Raw genomic sequence first — 16595 nt, 5'->3', positions numbered from 1 at the left:
ATGTCAAATCAATAATGACAGAAAGAACGAAATCGTTTCGAAATCGAAATGTTTAACTAAATAGCCGCTGTGCAGCGTTTATAAGTGAGGTCGTAAGTAACGTAAACGTAAGTTTTTAAAAACTTCTGACATCTATTCTATTTTGCGGTCTAAAATAATATTCGGGATTTAATGATACGCGTTGAAGTTTTTTTTTTTCATAAAGTGGCACCAATCTACCTTGAGAATGCTTTGCGTACTCGATCACACATACACATGTGTACTCGATTGAGATGCAGTGACTATTCTACTCCGTTGAAACCTCCAACTATAAACATACTCGTCCCGAGTTCACATTAATCTTTTTTTTTCTTAGCCTCAAAGGCTAAGGACTGCTACGTAAATTTTCTAGACAAAATACACAATGACTTTTTTTATCGGCTCGCTTTGGGGCTTAAACCCTGGACCCGGGCTTAGCGGAGTTATAAGCTAGCCACTAAATCAAAGAGGCAGTAATTTTAAAATACACCGCAATGAACAACAAATCGTTATTTGTAAAGTAAAAAGTAAAAATTACACATATACTATAATTATTGAATTAATAAATGTAATATTTTGTGTGCTACAATTAAAACATTACCTTTTCCAAGAGTATAAAATCGATGCCTTTATTATCGAGAGGAATGCGTTATAAATAGACTCTGAATAAAACTCACCATTTTTAAGCGAAGTTTAAAAGAGAAATGTATTTTATAGTCTGTATCGATTTACTTATTTCCCGCGACTAATATTTAATTTGATTGAATGCGTAGTATGTTCGAAATTTAAAAATACTGTTAATATGTATATTTTTAAAATATAATAGAGCCCAGGTGGATCCCACTAAGCTTCTATAACTCCTGCATTATAGTCTTTAAAAGAGAGTCGTATTCCACGCCGTTGTCACATTGCGTGTTGATAGATATCTGCCAGATTTTTTCCACCACGCTGCGCCAATGTGGGTTGGTATACACATGTGGAAGATCCATCACATGCGGATTTCCTCATGATGTTATCTTTAACATCCGAGAGTAAGATGAATTATAAACACGTACTAACCACGTGAAAAATTGTCGGTACTTGCCCGAATTTAAGCCTGCAATCTCCGGGTAAGATTCTAGAATCTTGACCAGAAGACTGGAGACGGATCAGTGGCTAGCCACTGATCCGTCTCCAGTCTCCGTTATAGTTAAGAAGTGGTAGATAAGAAAAAACACGTCTCAGTTTAAACGACAATACAGTTTGATTAAACAATTCGTCATCGAGATAAATATAGAGTTATGATTAACAATTATGTAAGCCATTCATTTCATCTATTTGATCTGTCATTGTTTGAAATTTCTAAAAATAAACTAAAACCTCTTTCTTGTTATTTCGTGTAACGAGATGATATTTATTATCTGTGCCTCAAGCACTCCAACAATATTGTATTGTAGTCAAGCTTGATTAGCTCCAATTAAAAAATTGGTGTGTAATTGTAATTTGGAACTGTGACTGGCATGTGTTTACTTTCCAAGAAACTAAAAAAAACTCACAATGTTATTTTTTAATGCAATTTAATGACCAGATGCTAATTTAAAAACAAAGTAAAGTATGTCGACTGTATATTACGATATTATATAGCAATATTCGTTGCAGTTTTACTTTTAAGAACATAATATGTTCTTGGATATTCAGTTACAGAAGATGTTATCTTCCTGAACGATTTCGGTTGCGGCAGCCAAACTTAAGAGTAACTACGGCGCATGGAATATAATGTCTTAGTTTCCATAGTTAATGGTGTATTGTATCGGCTATGTAAGAGATGATTAATGTTTATTATAGTGCCAATATATGTATATAGGTGGTGGTGACCACTTATCAGATAACCCATACACCAGTCTTGCTACTAAAAAAAACCTATACTTTTTTTTCAAGAACAGACCTCTTCATGTTCTATTATATATGGGGCGAATGTACAATGAGGTCATATACAGAAGCCGCAGACAGATTTCTAAGAGACTTAAGAAGCTCAGACAAAATTATGAGTGTTAATCGATGACTATAGCCTAGTGGTTAAAACGCGTGAATCTTTACGGATGATCGTGAGTTCAAACCCGGGCAAGCACCACTGAATTTTCATGTGCTTAATTTGTGTTTATAATTCATATCGTACTTGACGGTTAAGGAAAACATCGTGAGGAAACCTGCATGTGTCTAATTTCATTGAAATTCCGACACATGTGTATTTCACCAACACGCATTGGAGTGGAATAAGCTCCAAACTCGATGAATTTTGTCATACACTTCCAATGATGAGTTAGTTTTCAAATAAATTATACCTACATAATATCTACGAAGGTAGACAATTGTTATACCTGAACGAAGGCGGAGCGGACCGCTGGTACATATACCGCTTATGAGACAAAAATAATTCTTTGACGTGCCTTTATTATGATTACAATTCATTCATAATTTTATTCATAAAACGTGGTAACAAAATTTTTGATATTGGTTGGATAAATATTTGTCTAAATTAGCTAACTTTGAATAAATCAAGCAATAGCCGTAATAATAACTCATAAGAGTTGAATCATAACTCAAATATAGAAGACCAACTATTGTGTCCACCGGTTCAAGTCATTGCTCAATTTATCTTTCAAGTGACAGACTGTATAGAATTGACGGTATAGTCGGTATTAAATAAAGTGATCCATTCATGTGGGAATAGCATTATAATGACCACTTTAAGCCAACGATCTATTTTATTTTATGAGTGCTTGAATAAAAAACAAAAAATATATACTTATAAGAAAAACAGAAAACAAAAACAGGGAGAAGTCTATTAAATTCTAGTCAAAATATATAGTTTAAATACATATTAAATATAGCAAGGAAATTTTATGCAAAGCTGTCGCCGGTTCGGAATATAGATTCTACTGAGAAGAACTAGGAAGAAACTGTACAATTATTACTCTTTTCACCCATTAAATTACATTGATATTATTTAATACACACAACTGTTTATAGTTATCTTAAAACATTTTGAATAAAAATTAATAAACAAGCGAATATTGCGGTTTCGATTATAATACCTTTGAAATTAGTTGCATATTTATAATACTAATATATAATAAACTTTTTTTGCAAAATATGCAAAAAAAAGTATAATAATTACTTTAAAGGCAACAACACAATTGTTTACCATAAATTTCAAGTTTATTATATAATTTAAGTTTACGCGCGTAGTAAGTACCTCAATTCTTATAATAAAATATCAACCTTAATTTTGTAGATGTTAATATAATTTATAAAATGGCAACATTGTTACAAAATGTCCGACGGCAATTGCCAAAGCGAACTTAATGAACCGCCTTGTGCAAAGAAAATTAAAAAAGACGAGAAAAATGATAACGGTGTAGCAGAAGTGGTGCTTGAATTAAGAGACTTTATACCTAGCAAAATATTAAACAATAATACGAATAGGAAAACTGTCTGTGTTCAGGGAAAGTTCAAAGACAAGAGTGGTGTAGCGTTGGTGGTTTTAGAGAAAAATGCTTTCAAAGAAGACGAATTAGATAACGAGGGCTATTTTTCTGTTGAAAGCGAGTTGAAAACGTTTTTTCAAAACGATATTTACGGGAATTTCGAGTGTTTCCCTAAATCTTGTATTAACGGTGAGTGAAAAACTTTATAATTTCCTTAATACCTTTTCTCTTCTCAATATACTTTCGATTCTCAAGGCTTTGCATTCGTTTGTGCGGTGTCAGACGCGTCTCGTATAAAATTTAAGTTATTTCTGTCTCCAATTCGTGAGTAAAGAATTAATTTTAGTGTGTACAATAATCTGCTGTCAACTTTTTATCGCGGTTATCCTTTTAGTCATGCTTTTGCTCACACGAGTTTATTAGTTTAAGTTACGTTCGTACCTACGCATATGTTATAATTGGATAAAAAGTTTTTAAGGTAGAGTAAATATGATACATAGATTATATTTAAGTGCAGAGTATGGTTCTTTGTTACTTAGATTTCATAATTGCGTAGTACAACTTTCTTCGAAAATTATACGAACACAACAAATATTTTTAGTTTTCTTTTTGAAATATTCATTTTATATCGTTTTTTAGGTTTAACGGTGAATTAAACAAAATTATTTTTATATTTTTTACGTGTCAACTTTCCTTCCATATGCTTGATATAATGGTTGATAATTCAGATTATCTTTTATTATTCAAGTTTTCGAAACTTCTACAATAAGTATGTCATTTTCGTAATGAATTAATTAAAATTTATAAGTACAATATAATTTTATATCTTAGTTATCAATTTGATGTATATTGTTTTCATTTGTTTGTTAAGAAATATTACACAATCATTATCTCTATATTGTCTTAATGATAATTATAGCTTAATTAAAACATAATTTATATTATTTTCTAGAAAGTTAACCTTGTATAAAATCATACTTATTATTCTGTGTATTTCTTAGAATAATTAAGTCAAGTCTTTTTTTTTTAATATAAACCCTAAGACACCAATAATAGAGTTTAATAATTATTATTATTTTAATCAAATTTGATGAGTATACAAAACAGATTAAGAACAGAGATAAATCCTGATAAAACAAACCATTTATATGTTATGTTACATAAAGTTAATATTGTTTCAGTGTTTTATTGTAATTGTGTGTAATTTTATATTTCTTTGTTCATACATATAATTGCTAGTGCCAAATCACATTAGGATATGTTTATTACTTATCAAAAAAAAATATTAACTTCTTTTATTGCATAGATTTGCCTACTTTTTTTTCTGAAATCATCATATATATCCACAGATATTAGTGGTGGCTTTAGTTTATATTAATTAAGTTATTTTTGACGTTCCTGTATGTTTTTAATTACCTGCAGTATCACAATCACAATTATTTCAATATTAAGAATTGTTACTTTAATTTAAATGTATATTTCTAGGCGTCAAAACAACTATAATCTACCCAGCTACAGAGAAGCACGTAGCCAAATTCAGTCAACAAGAAGTACATATAATACAGGAAACATCGGACTGCTATAATAAACTTACATTGCTGCACATAGAAAAAGAACAATTTAATTTACAGGTGAATTAACATATATATACACATTTAATATAATATTGTTTATTTTATGGTTTATCAATAGCTTACTATAGAATAAAATATGATAGTTTTTACACACTCAAGTACTATCTAAATATATTCAGGAAGAAAAAAGTATGATATAACCAGCATTTCTCAGAATGTCATAATTCTGCATTCCGTCAACTCTAGGATTGGACTAGGGCTGGAATAAGCTTCGATAAAATTCTCTTTAAAAGGAGAGGGGATGAAATTAATGGGCTGTTCATTTTTTTAAAGTCATTATCCATAGATCCTCTATGTTAAGATTTTACTAAAATCATGTAAAACACTGCTAGAAAAACATACATAATTATATAACAACAATTCATGACATAACATTTAAATTTAGTATGTCTTAATGTAATAAAAATGCTCATAAAAGACTTGAATAAAGTATAATTTCATTTGATATTTTATGATTTTTGTTTTTTTTTTAGTTATTTTTAATTTCATTAAATTGAATATTAAAAATTTCAAAGTTAAAAAAAAAAAATAAATAAAAAAAAATCAGATATCGAATATATCTGGAAAATGTAAAAATAGTTAGATTTTAAGGATCTCACATTGTTCTTGTTTATGACCAAATGATAACTTGAAGTACTGTATAATATTAAATAAATATATTTTGTAATAAATTGAAAATATTTTCTTTTTCAGTGGGTATACAACATCCTTGAAGGTAGGAGTGAACAAGATAGAGTAGTTCACGACAATAAGTGTGAAAATGAAGGCTTTGTTCTGGTCCCAGACCTCAAATGGGATGGTTTAACAAAGGAGACATTGTATTTATTAGCAATTGTTAGACGAAGAGGTATCAAGTCATTGAGAGACTTGGATGGAAGCCATCTGCCATTGCTGAAGAGAGTCCGTGACGAAGGAAAGGTACAATCATTAATTTCTAATAAAAATAATTTATTGTCATGCTTAACATATTTATTTCAGAGTAATAATAATGTCCTCCAGACCGATTTCGGCCACGGCGGCTAATCTCAATAGAGATTAGCCTACTACGCAGGAGATATTATAGTGCACAAGTGTGTGCGCAAACACAGGTGCACTTTCTATTCCCTAACTCTCATAATCCGATGGGACCGCAATCCGACACGACCGAAAAGAGTTCAGGCGCAGGGCCAACGACTTGACATGCTTTCCGAGGTACGGGAATGTACACTCTTCCAACTTCCAGACTCCGGGCTGCTACTGAGAATTTTCTGATAGAAAAACCCAATAACTTTGTATTGGCCCGACCTGGGAATTAAACCCAGAACCTCTGGGATTGCGGCATTATATCAAGCCACTAGACCAACGAGGTAGTCAATTATTATTATGTCAGAGTATTAATAAACTAACTCCTACTAGTCAGGTTTGTTATTTACTTACTTAAGAATGTATGTGGACAGTAAAGTAAAAAAATCTGTCTTTCATAAAAAGCTATGTGATATTAGTCTAGCCCTAAAATACCGATAGCAAGCCTTTCAATTGTACCAGACTTTTAGCCTTAAAATTCTCCATTTTTTGTGCCTCACTCTTTGGTCACTGTGTCTTGAACAAAGATTGATTTAGTGTAATATATTTACAAAATAATTTTTGAAATTAGAATTTAATAAAAACCAAACATGATGACAAACTATTACAAAATATAACATTTTTATTAATTTACAGAAAGCAATCTTTGAGAAATACAAAGTCCCTGGCAGTCAACTAAGGATCTACCTTCATTACCAGCCTTCATTTTATCATCTGCACATTCATTTTACGTACTTGAAGCACGAGGCACCCGGCATTTATGCAGAAAAATCACACCTACTTGATACCGTCATCAACAATATTGAAATGATGAGCGATTATTACAAGAAAGCTACCTTGCCCTTCGTCATCCGTGAGATGGACACATTGTTCAATGTATATGAGACAAATGGTTACGTACAGAAAATTAAACCAGATATTAAACTTATCGATAAATAAATTTAGTTAAAATTTAGATTATTCATTCCAATTTCATATATTTGGAACAAAAAATGTTGGTAAAAAATATTTTTATGGAACTCCGTTCCCGTTTACGCAGTTGCAATGTTTATATTACGACTAATGTTGACTTCAAAAAGGACTGCAATTTAAAAATTAGTATACAATCTAATTGTATTGTACTCAATTATTATGATAATGATGAAACAATGAAAAGGAGAGACAGTTTATCATCCATTGAAAGTCTTTCTGATTTTTCTGATGATGAATCCGATGTTACTTGCATAATTCCTATACAGGAGTTCTGCTTTATTATACCTAACTCAATGTCATGCCTTAAAATCGAAAAAAATACCATATCATTTAGAATTTTAACAGAACCAAAGAAGGGTGGGAGTTTTTATACGGAATTCATTTCTGCAGCAACAGAAAATAAAGAAATAAAAGTTGAAAAATTGAACACAAATTTAAAGTTGGATGATGAAGTGAAGTTTGCATGTGCAAATTGTTCTAATGTAATATCAAATAATTTTGTAAAGTTTAATAGAATTTTAGAACTTCCGTCTACAAATTTGGATATGTCAGAATGGTTTTGCCATGGCCATGGGCACGGTCACAGTCACGGTCAGGATCACAATCTCACATCACAGGCACACACAGATGTGCTAAAGCCGAACAAATTAGATTTTCTTTACCGACTAACATTCTTCGTTGTGAATAACAATATTCTATCTGAAAGATCAAATAAATTCAATTCAAAGAGGACCGTGTACCATTGTAACAGATGCTTGGCTTGGTTGGGTCTTAAAAGTAAGGATACCGTGAAATTATACAATGCAGACGTTAAAATTCAGAACAATAATATGGAGAAACATGTATTTTTTCATAAGAATCCCCTACACAATATAAGTACAGATGATTTCATATACACAATTGAAAGTATGACCCGAGAATTCAATCTGGGCTTGCAATATACAATGATGTGTAAAATAGTTCTGGAATGTACAATTTCAGATGCAAAAAAACAATATTTATTAATATGGGTCATGGATAGAGAGTTACAAGTTTTAAGGAATATAGAAAACCATAAACAAAGTGATACAATACTGTTACAATCTAGTTTGTTGACAAAAATTTTGTATAAAATTGAATCTGAACTCAACAATGAAGTTGAATCTTGGCTTTCTGATCCATCAGTTGTGTCAACAGATATATCGAAGAGCATGTTCTGTGATGGAGTCAGTCATTTGGAACACATGTCATTGAAAGTACCAGAATGTTTCCGCTACACAAATGGTTATTGCGTCAGTTATTTAAAAGCTTAAAAACCAAATAAAGCAATTGATTACATTAAAGTATTTTTATTATATTATATTTGTTCTTATATATAACTAGCAAAACTTGACAGAAATCATGTATCCACCATGTGAGGTGTTCTATCTAGGAGTGTTACAATAACGTGGATAGTTTAAAAACTCATGATAAAAAGATTTTGTGTCAACTTTCATAATGAAATTCGTAGTCTAGCTATTTTAAGCAAATATTATATTTTTATATATAAGATGAATAGATTATAGCTGTGACTTTTTAATAAGTCATTGAGGACTGTTTTGATTTTTAGACATATTCATATATTAACTTGCTAAATACTATTAATTAATTTTTTTTCCCTAAATTTGTGTTATGATGTGATTACATAAATCAAACGTGACTTGTAATCTATTTATAACTGAATCTTTAATATTGACTATATATTTTCCTTCCTTATCATGTAGTCAGCTATACAGCATAATATTGCTTCAAATACAATAATAACTTTCAAAACAAAACATAAATATATTCAAATGTAGGTATATAATTGGTTAATAAATAATTATTTAAAAAAAATACTTACAGCACAGAGCAACATAAACCCTTAAAAGATGAAAAAGTATATAGCCCAATCAATATCAATTGGAAATAAAATAATTGTACAACTTAGAAGGTTGTTAATTAAAACATTTTCTCTGAACATATATGCAGGAAGTATAAAAAAGTTTAAGGATTGGACAAAACAAAATAAGTTGCTGAAATTTCATATCATTTATTAATTAACAATAAAAATTATTCAACAATGTAAGACATTATAATAACAATATCATCAATTTAACATTAAATTATTGTAAAGTTGCTCCTAAATCTTCTATTTGTGGTGTGCCCCTCAGCTGAGAGATTCCATTAACGATGATTGCATAATTGAAATACCAAAATAAAATGAAGACCAAAGCAAGTAGCACATCTGCATCAAACTTGTTAAGGATCTTAATAACAAATAAATGATTGAAAAATGTTTTATTTAATGTGTCATCGACTGCACCAATTGTGGTGATTATAAATATTAAATTAGATGTCAAAAATACATTAATCGTTCGTAGAATTCAAGATAGATATTTCAAAAACATCTTATGTACTGACTGGGAGGTAACAACCACTCATTTATACCAGCAATGGCCCGATCAAACCGGTGATTTCTACCTTAAAATTAATTATATATCTTCTTAATTAATAAAATATCATATGACCTTTTGTCGATCAACTAAGTACTTTGGATTCTGATAAAATGCTATCATTAATTTTATCAATTGTACAATGAATATGAATCACTCTTGCATAAAGTTAATTAAAATTTCTCAGGTCCTATTTAAATTCAAGGTATTAATTGGACATAAAACAAGTATGTGAACAATGCAAGCTTAAATAAAAATTTATTGTAAATGTGAGCAAATTAATTTAACATGATTTTTTAAGTAAAAAATAAATGTGTCATTTAGACTTCTAATTAATTTTCGTCTCATTTATTAGTTATCTATATTATTTTATACTAATGATTTGAAACTAATATATGGAAATACACAGAAAATTACTGTAGTTACATCAATAGGTTTTTCTATAGATTGTAAACAGGAAAGCAGGTTTGGGTATTTCAGCTATTATGCCAACAACAAATTCATTAGTCATAATTAAGGATAAATGTATTTGATACCTAGCAACATTTACACACAACAACAAAAAATATATATTATAAATTTAATTTACATATAATTCAATTTAAATGGTTGTTTGCCTACTAATTTATGAGTTATTAATAAAGTATGCAAAAAGTCATATGGATAAAATAAATATAGAATAAAATAAAGCAATAAGTTTTATAAAACAACATATTATTTCTATACACTCGGGTCAACCTTTAACTATTGTATTCACACTTTAGATTTCCTTGAAATTTTTAATATTTGGTGAGAATTTACTAAGTTAATAGTTTGTTAAAATACTGTATTTAATACTTTTGACGGTTTTATATCTAACAATTTTGATGTTATTTCTGAATTTTAAGTTCATACTCAAATGGGTTCATAAATTAATTGTAATAATAAAAACATTATTACATATTTTATTTTATATCTAGTAATCTTAATATATGATATATTTAGTATTAATAATTATATTCTTTTTACTCATTAAAAATACTAAAAGTTGATATTCAATAGATTTATTAAAAAAGGATACGTATTACTACCTTTTCCCAAGGTTCAACCATGTAAAGTTCAGTCGAAACCAGGTATCTTATATACCAATGTTTGATGAATTTTTGCACTCTTTTGATGGAATCCATGATAATTTTTATACACTTAAATTTATGTGGAATAAGTTAAACGTTGTCTGAAGTCAATGATGGAGTGACTCGTATCGTATTTTGTGTCTTATTTATTACTGTATTGCCTTTATTGAGTATTTAATTTCCTCAACCTATCCTCTACTTCTTAAGTTTTTAATTACTTTAGAAAAAAATATTTTACAACTGACAATGACGGCGAACTGTCTTCAAATGTTGTTATATTCATTATTATTGAAATTTGACAACTGATAGTGTTACAATCATTTTATGTATAAGTGAGGTTTATATAAATTGTTATAGAAAATAATTTTAATAACTTTGCTTTATTAATCTACTAATATTATAAATTGCTTATTTCCGTGACGTCGTCTGCGTTGAATCACATATTTCTTATTTCATACTGTCTGTGAAATGTTCTGTTTAATGTTTGGTTTTTCTTTACTTGGGCTTTGTGCAAGCCCGACATATTATAGTGCGCAATCAGGTGCAAACTCTATTCCATGACTCTGATAATTCGATGGGACGGCAATCCGACATGAGCGGAAAGAGTTCATTCGCAGGACCAACGGCTTTACGTGCTTTACTAGGCACGGGAGGGTACCCACTTCCAACATCCAGACTCCGGGCTGCTCGACAGAAAAACCGAATAACTTTTTACTGACACGACCTGGGATTTAAACCCAGCACCTGCAGGTCTGCGGCCTTACATCTAGCCACTAGACCGAGGCGGCACTTATAATTCAATATTTGCGTTCGTAGTGATAAATTTAGTAAAAACGGCTCATTTCACTATAGGGGTTAGATTTTTTTTCGTTTCGTTAAACTTCGCGCCACAGAGCTGGGAGGAATAGAATAATATCCACTTATCTTACCGCTCTGTACCGTATACTACTACACTAATGTAATATTTTCTTTAATGTTTATATATCTATCTTCTTACTATATTCTTAATGCTTTCACGCCTTAACTATTCAGCCAATCATTATGATATTTTGCATACACGTTGTCGTGATACACATAGGTGATAGGACATAGGGTACGTAACACCTCGCGTCCAAAAATTCTAACAATCATTGTTTTGGGTTCTAATGCGTTGAAGGCCCCCCGATAGTAGCTTTACTCATATATCTTCCATGTTCCATCGATCAGGTACATTTTTATTATATGTATATAGATATAAAAAACTTTGCGGAAATAGGTCACCAGTTACATCATTGTATTGTATATATATCTATATAAATATACACTGTCAGTCAGGAGGCATGACCTATTTCCGTCAGACTTTTTTAAAATTATTTCCGAGAAGCCAAATATCTCCATTCCACTTGATGGAAAGTGGTAGTAGAGTCCAAACGAGAAGACGGCCAGTACAGTCGGAAAGAATTATCCGCACTAGCCGTCCACGCCTTGTCGCCCCCCAAGATGCCTCCATTAAAGGAACCCTAATAATACGTGGAGGGGAACACGTGTGCTGATAAAGAATTCCATTTTTTGGAGGTGTGACAAACAAAGGAGTTGTCTTTCTTCGTGCGCGAAGAAATTGATGTCACAGTTAGGCAGTTAGAGGAGAAGCGGGCATTAGAGAGAATACCGTGTATTTAGAAAAAATATATTTAATGTTATATTAAATATCCAACTAGACTGTTAAAGTGTTCTTAAATAATTAATAAAGTCTCCGACGATCCAGGTCATGCAATAAAATTGCATTGTAATTTTAACCATTATATTGGTTGCAAGTGGCAAAATAAAAATAAAACAAATAATATTAATAATATTTTTATTAAATGATTTATTAATTTCGTTAAGATAATGTGACCTTACACTTAAATATTGGTATCAGCCGTTTCTTATAATACAGCTAAAATAATGCAAGCCTTAAAAATAAAGTTTTTTACACTGGTATTAGATTCGTAATGACAATTACGTTTTGTACTTATGTTACAATTAAAATGAAAGGTAAATGCATTATAAAATGATTAAAAACAAGGAAATAAGTAAAACTTGAGGGCACAGTCACAATATATTCCTAATGAGATGTTTTTCTAACCTAAAAAGATTATTTTTTATCTATAGAAACCTGTTGTGGACGTATTTACAAATTATTAAGTAACTGTACCTTCCATATTAAAATAAAATACAGCAATGGTTTATAATATATAGTTATACACTTTTTAATTTATTCGATTTTAGAAGCAATGTAAAGTTGCCAGTATTTTTCATATGGTAACATTATTAATATAACTAATTAATAAGCGTGCACGAAGGATTTAATGCGATCTATATTCCTATATAATTTATAAATATGAAAAAAATAAAATTATTAAAACTTTATTTTAACCACGCAATTTTATAATGTATTTACAAATATGTAAAAATGGTAATTAATTTGTGTTCAGTCTTCCGCAAGGCACCGATATTCACCAATAATTGTATAAAAATAGTTGCCATTACATTTAATTAGGGCATTGGCACGGTTTATTGTCTATAATATTATCATTTTCAATTCCATTTCAGAATACATTTCATTGCGTCTAATTTACTAAATAGCATAAAAGTTAGTTCGCGTCATTTCGAACCAACATTTACAGCGTTGGCCAGCTGTTTGTTTTATTACAAATATTTCTCGTACCAACAGTTTTGTCGACGGCACAATACAAAACTATAAGCTGTGATATCCGATCCGACAATAAAATCGTGGCAGAGCGTCCGATAAATGTGTCGTTGCCGTTTATTTTAACGGATCAAAATAATTAATTTTAATAAAATTCAGACATCAATATAAATCCGACACATTTGTCGCTCCGATAATTGTGCCGGTTCGAAACAATGTTGCCAGCTCTTACTTCGTTTATTTAATTAAAATCGATTACAAAATTAATCGATTAAATTCAAACGAATCGATATTATAATAGGAAATAAAATTGACTTTTTAATTAAAATAGTGTACTTTAAAGAGTATCTTATCAATCATTATCGAAACATCACGCAAATTCATTGAACGTCTACACAAATTCTGTATATAAAACGAATACAATAATATATACAAAACTGTATATATTGTATAAAAATGGCAACAGTGTTGCTGTTTGAAAAATGACTTCAAATTGAAATATATTTCAAAAATCTTACATGTCTGGTAGATATATCAAAATCGAAATATTTTGTAATAATATCCCATAAACATTGGCATAGTCATATTCGTAGCTTGGCATTAAGAACAGCCATCTCATTATATCCAAACACATTGAAAATAAAAAAAACCGCTATAATATTTTCTGAGATTATTTGTATAGAGCCCCTTTTATAATATGGCATCGCCATATCGAATATGGCTGACAACGCCATATTGGCCATATTATTACAAAGTCACACCAAGTTTTTATTTTCGTGTTTTATTCTAAATACTCAGTGTAGCCTTGGGCTCCGGTAAATATGACGTCTATCCATATCCTGGCCGCTTCCCCGGAGGGCGCCATTAGGTAGTACCGTCTCTGGCGCGTCTTCACGATGAATGTCGTCTGAGGGTTCGGAGATTTCGATGTGTTGCCATGATCAAGATACACTTCTTCTATAACCTGTGATTTAATAAAAATAATAATTAAGCTTGGAATATATATTTAATGAATACGATAATTAATTAACAGTCGACTTAAAAAAAATATCTTTTTGAATTTGGAATTTTTTACTACAGATTGAAAGATAAACAAATTAGTCATAAGTTAAAGCAGAACGCGTGACTTGGTTTGCCAAGCGTCGGGAGTCACGCGATCAATTCTGACCATCATCGTAACCGCTTTACACAAACTTTACGCTTAACTGAAGGGGTGAATAGGAATATTAGTAAATCTTTCAACACAGCCATAAGCCATAAATTGATATATTATTTAATGGATTATTTAAGTAAATAAACAAATTATTAGCATTACAGAGTAATTAAGTCACAATTAGCCACTGGATAGAATAAATGGTGCACAGAATTTTGCATGTGCTTATAATATTCAGTGTTTGCTTTCAAATTGGTGTACATAAAATTTTTCTACTTTTAGTACTAAAAGTATGTAACATCCGCTAGCAAACCTTTAATAAATAAATAAATATTGTGCGTACAATTACTTCGTATTGTTGTGTTCCGGTTTGAAAGGTGAGAGATGGTTAACATTTCTTACAATGCCAATGTCTATGGGCGTCGGTGACCATTTATCATCAGGTGGCGCATATGCTCGTCCGCCTACGAATACTATAAAAACAAATATGAAAAAAACGTCGTAAGGAAACCTGTATATGTAGGAAGGAAATCTGACAAGTGTATATACAAGTTGAAGCCCAAAATCCTTCCCTTCAATGAGAAGAAATTGCTCACTTTTTCATTTATTATTATTCAAGATAAAATATTACAATCAATGTATGTTACCTGGAAGTAAGCGCCGCCACGCGGTTTCTTCTCGCTTTTGTCCCAGTAGTAGACGAACGTTTTCGTTTCTCTATCGAAAACGAACCACCTGACGAAACAAAAACAATCTTAAAATAACAAATATTTAAAAAAAGAAACAACAAATTTGATTACCGAGTAGGAAAACAAATGATTTTAAAATTTTGCTAATAGTTATTTCAAAAGGGCAGTAGACAAGTAAAAGATCCCCCTGACCAGAAGAGTTTCCCCTTGACTCCAACTATGGGATCTACGATGCCATGTATCTAAAATAATTTTTGATTGTTAGCGAGTGCTAAGACACCAAAATATACGAGGCCATGGCAACCAGAATAAGCGGCTCAGACGTTTGAGTAAATAGAAGACATTGAAGACCCGGGGCCCCTGGGCGACAATGAATAAATCGCGTTTTTATCTTCTTAACAATAGAATAACTGACATAACAAAAGTCTAACAATTATTTTTGATATTTATTGGTTTATAGGCCAAGTGTAATCATTATTTCCCACTGGACTATACTTTGTAAAGGAGGTTAAATTATTGTCGAACTCCACACACCGGTGACGTTTGCTAGCAAAGTAAGCATTGAATTTTAAAATTAAAGATACTAGTCGCTCTAATAGCTTAGATACACGCTAGAAAAGATGAAAAAAAAAAGATATTTTAAAATAGAACGAGGGAGGTTCGTGTGCCTATCGCCTCGCCCTCGAATTAAAATATTATATTTGATATTGAAACCGAATAAAAATATTTATAACATCTTATATCCTGGAACCGAAGATTCTACGATACATTTATGTATGGTCAATGGAAACTACCATCAATCAGGTGGACCGAGTTCCTGTTCGATTAGCATTTTAAATATAAAAAAAACATTTGTATTTATTTATCTTTGTTAAAAGTCTTGTTCTCGTAAAATAAGTATACAAACCTTTTGGACCAGGTGTGGAATTTCGCTCCCAATTTGTGCAAGTAGCCGCGACACGATGTCGAGTTGATCGTCACGTAGGGGCACAGCTCGATTTGATGCCCTGGACCAATATAATAGGACATTACAACGAGGAGAATACAAAACCGATCTCAGAAAACTATTTATATAAAAAAAATACATGATTTATTCAATCACAGATCCAACTCTTTTTTAATTAAAAACGTATCGTTTATTGAGTTAAAATACAGAACATTATTCAAATGAGACTCGCTGTTTCTGATATTAGATCAAACATATGTACATATTTTCCAACTTTATAACACCGGTTGCTCCACACGGTGTCACCCACGTTAAACGTTACTGCTCCCCACGGGGGGATCTTATCATTTTGTTATTGCATTATACCCAGTTTTGTGAGGCCCTCTGTCTTTTGTACCACGCAAGAGGCGTACCACCACAA

At 30.9% G+C, this 16595-nt stretch overlaps 3 protein-coding genes and 1 long non-coding RNA gene across 6 annotated transcripts in view; 2 read left to right on the top strand and 2 right to left on the bottom strand.

Annotated features, from left to right (window-relative positions):
* Nucleotides 1-3331: 3331 nt before the first annotated feature.
* Nucleotides 3332-7120, top strand: LOC126778532 (m7GpppX diphosphatase). Its single transcript, XM_050502172.1, has 4 exons — nucleotides 3332-3674; nucleotides 4971-5116; nucleotides 5813-6037; nucleotides 6818-7120. The coding sequence occupies exons 1-4, from the start codon at nucleotides 3332-3334 to the stop codon at nucleotides 7118-7120; spliced, it is 1017 nt and encodes a 338-aa protein (XP_050358129.1).
* A 53-nt stretch (nucleotides 7121-7173) lies between these two features.
* On the top strand, nucleotides 7174-8497 carry LOC126778508 (uncharacterized). Its single transcript, XM_050502129.1, has one exon. It carries the CDS (start codon nucleotides 7174-7176, stop codon nucleotides 8443-8445), a length of 1272 nt encoding a protein of 423 aa, XP_050358086.1. The 3' UTR covers nucleotides 8446-8497.
* Nucleotides 8498-9187: 690 nt separating this feature from the next.
* On the bottom strand, nucleotides 9188-10991 carry LOC126778618 (uncharacterized). The gene is made up of 2 exons (XR_007670164.1): nucleotides 10667-10991; nucleotides 9188-9398 (listed from the first exon to the last, which is right to left on the bottom strand). It is a non-coding gene; the product is annotated as an uncharacterized LOC126778618 (long non-coding RNA).
* Nucleotides 10992-12538: 1547 nt separating this feature from the next.
* The window catches only part of LOC126778416 (pleckstrin homology-like domain family B member 2), a 106471-nt gene continuing 102414 nt past the window's right edge, over nucleotides 12539-16595 (bottom strand). For all 3 annotated transcript variants that reach the window (XM_050501916.1, XM_050501917.1, XM_050501918.1), the window contains 3 exons: nucleotides 16136-16235; nucleotides 15187-15274; nucleotides 12539-14350 (listed from right to left, as the gene is read on the bottom strand). In XM_050501916.1, the coding sequence (XP_050357873.1) occupies nucleotides 14168-14350; nucleotides 15187-15274; nucleotides 16136-16235 (371 nt within the window). In that variant the 3' untranslated portion in view covers nucleotides 12539-14167. The remainder of the gene's footprint in view (nucleotides 14351-15186; nucleotides 15275-16135; nucleotides 16236-16595) is intronic.

This window comes from Nymphalis io, chromosome 26, assembly GCF_905147045.1.
Source record: "Nymphalis io chromosome 26, ilAglIoxx1.1, whole genome shotgun sequence".
NCBI classification, from domain to species: domain Eukaryota; kingdom Metazoa; phylum Arthropoda; class Insecta; order Lepidoptera; family Nymphalidae; genus Nymphalis; species Nymphalis io.
The sequence above is the reverse complement of the archived record's forward strand: the minus strand, read 5'-3'. Positions and strand labels throughout refer to the sequence as shown.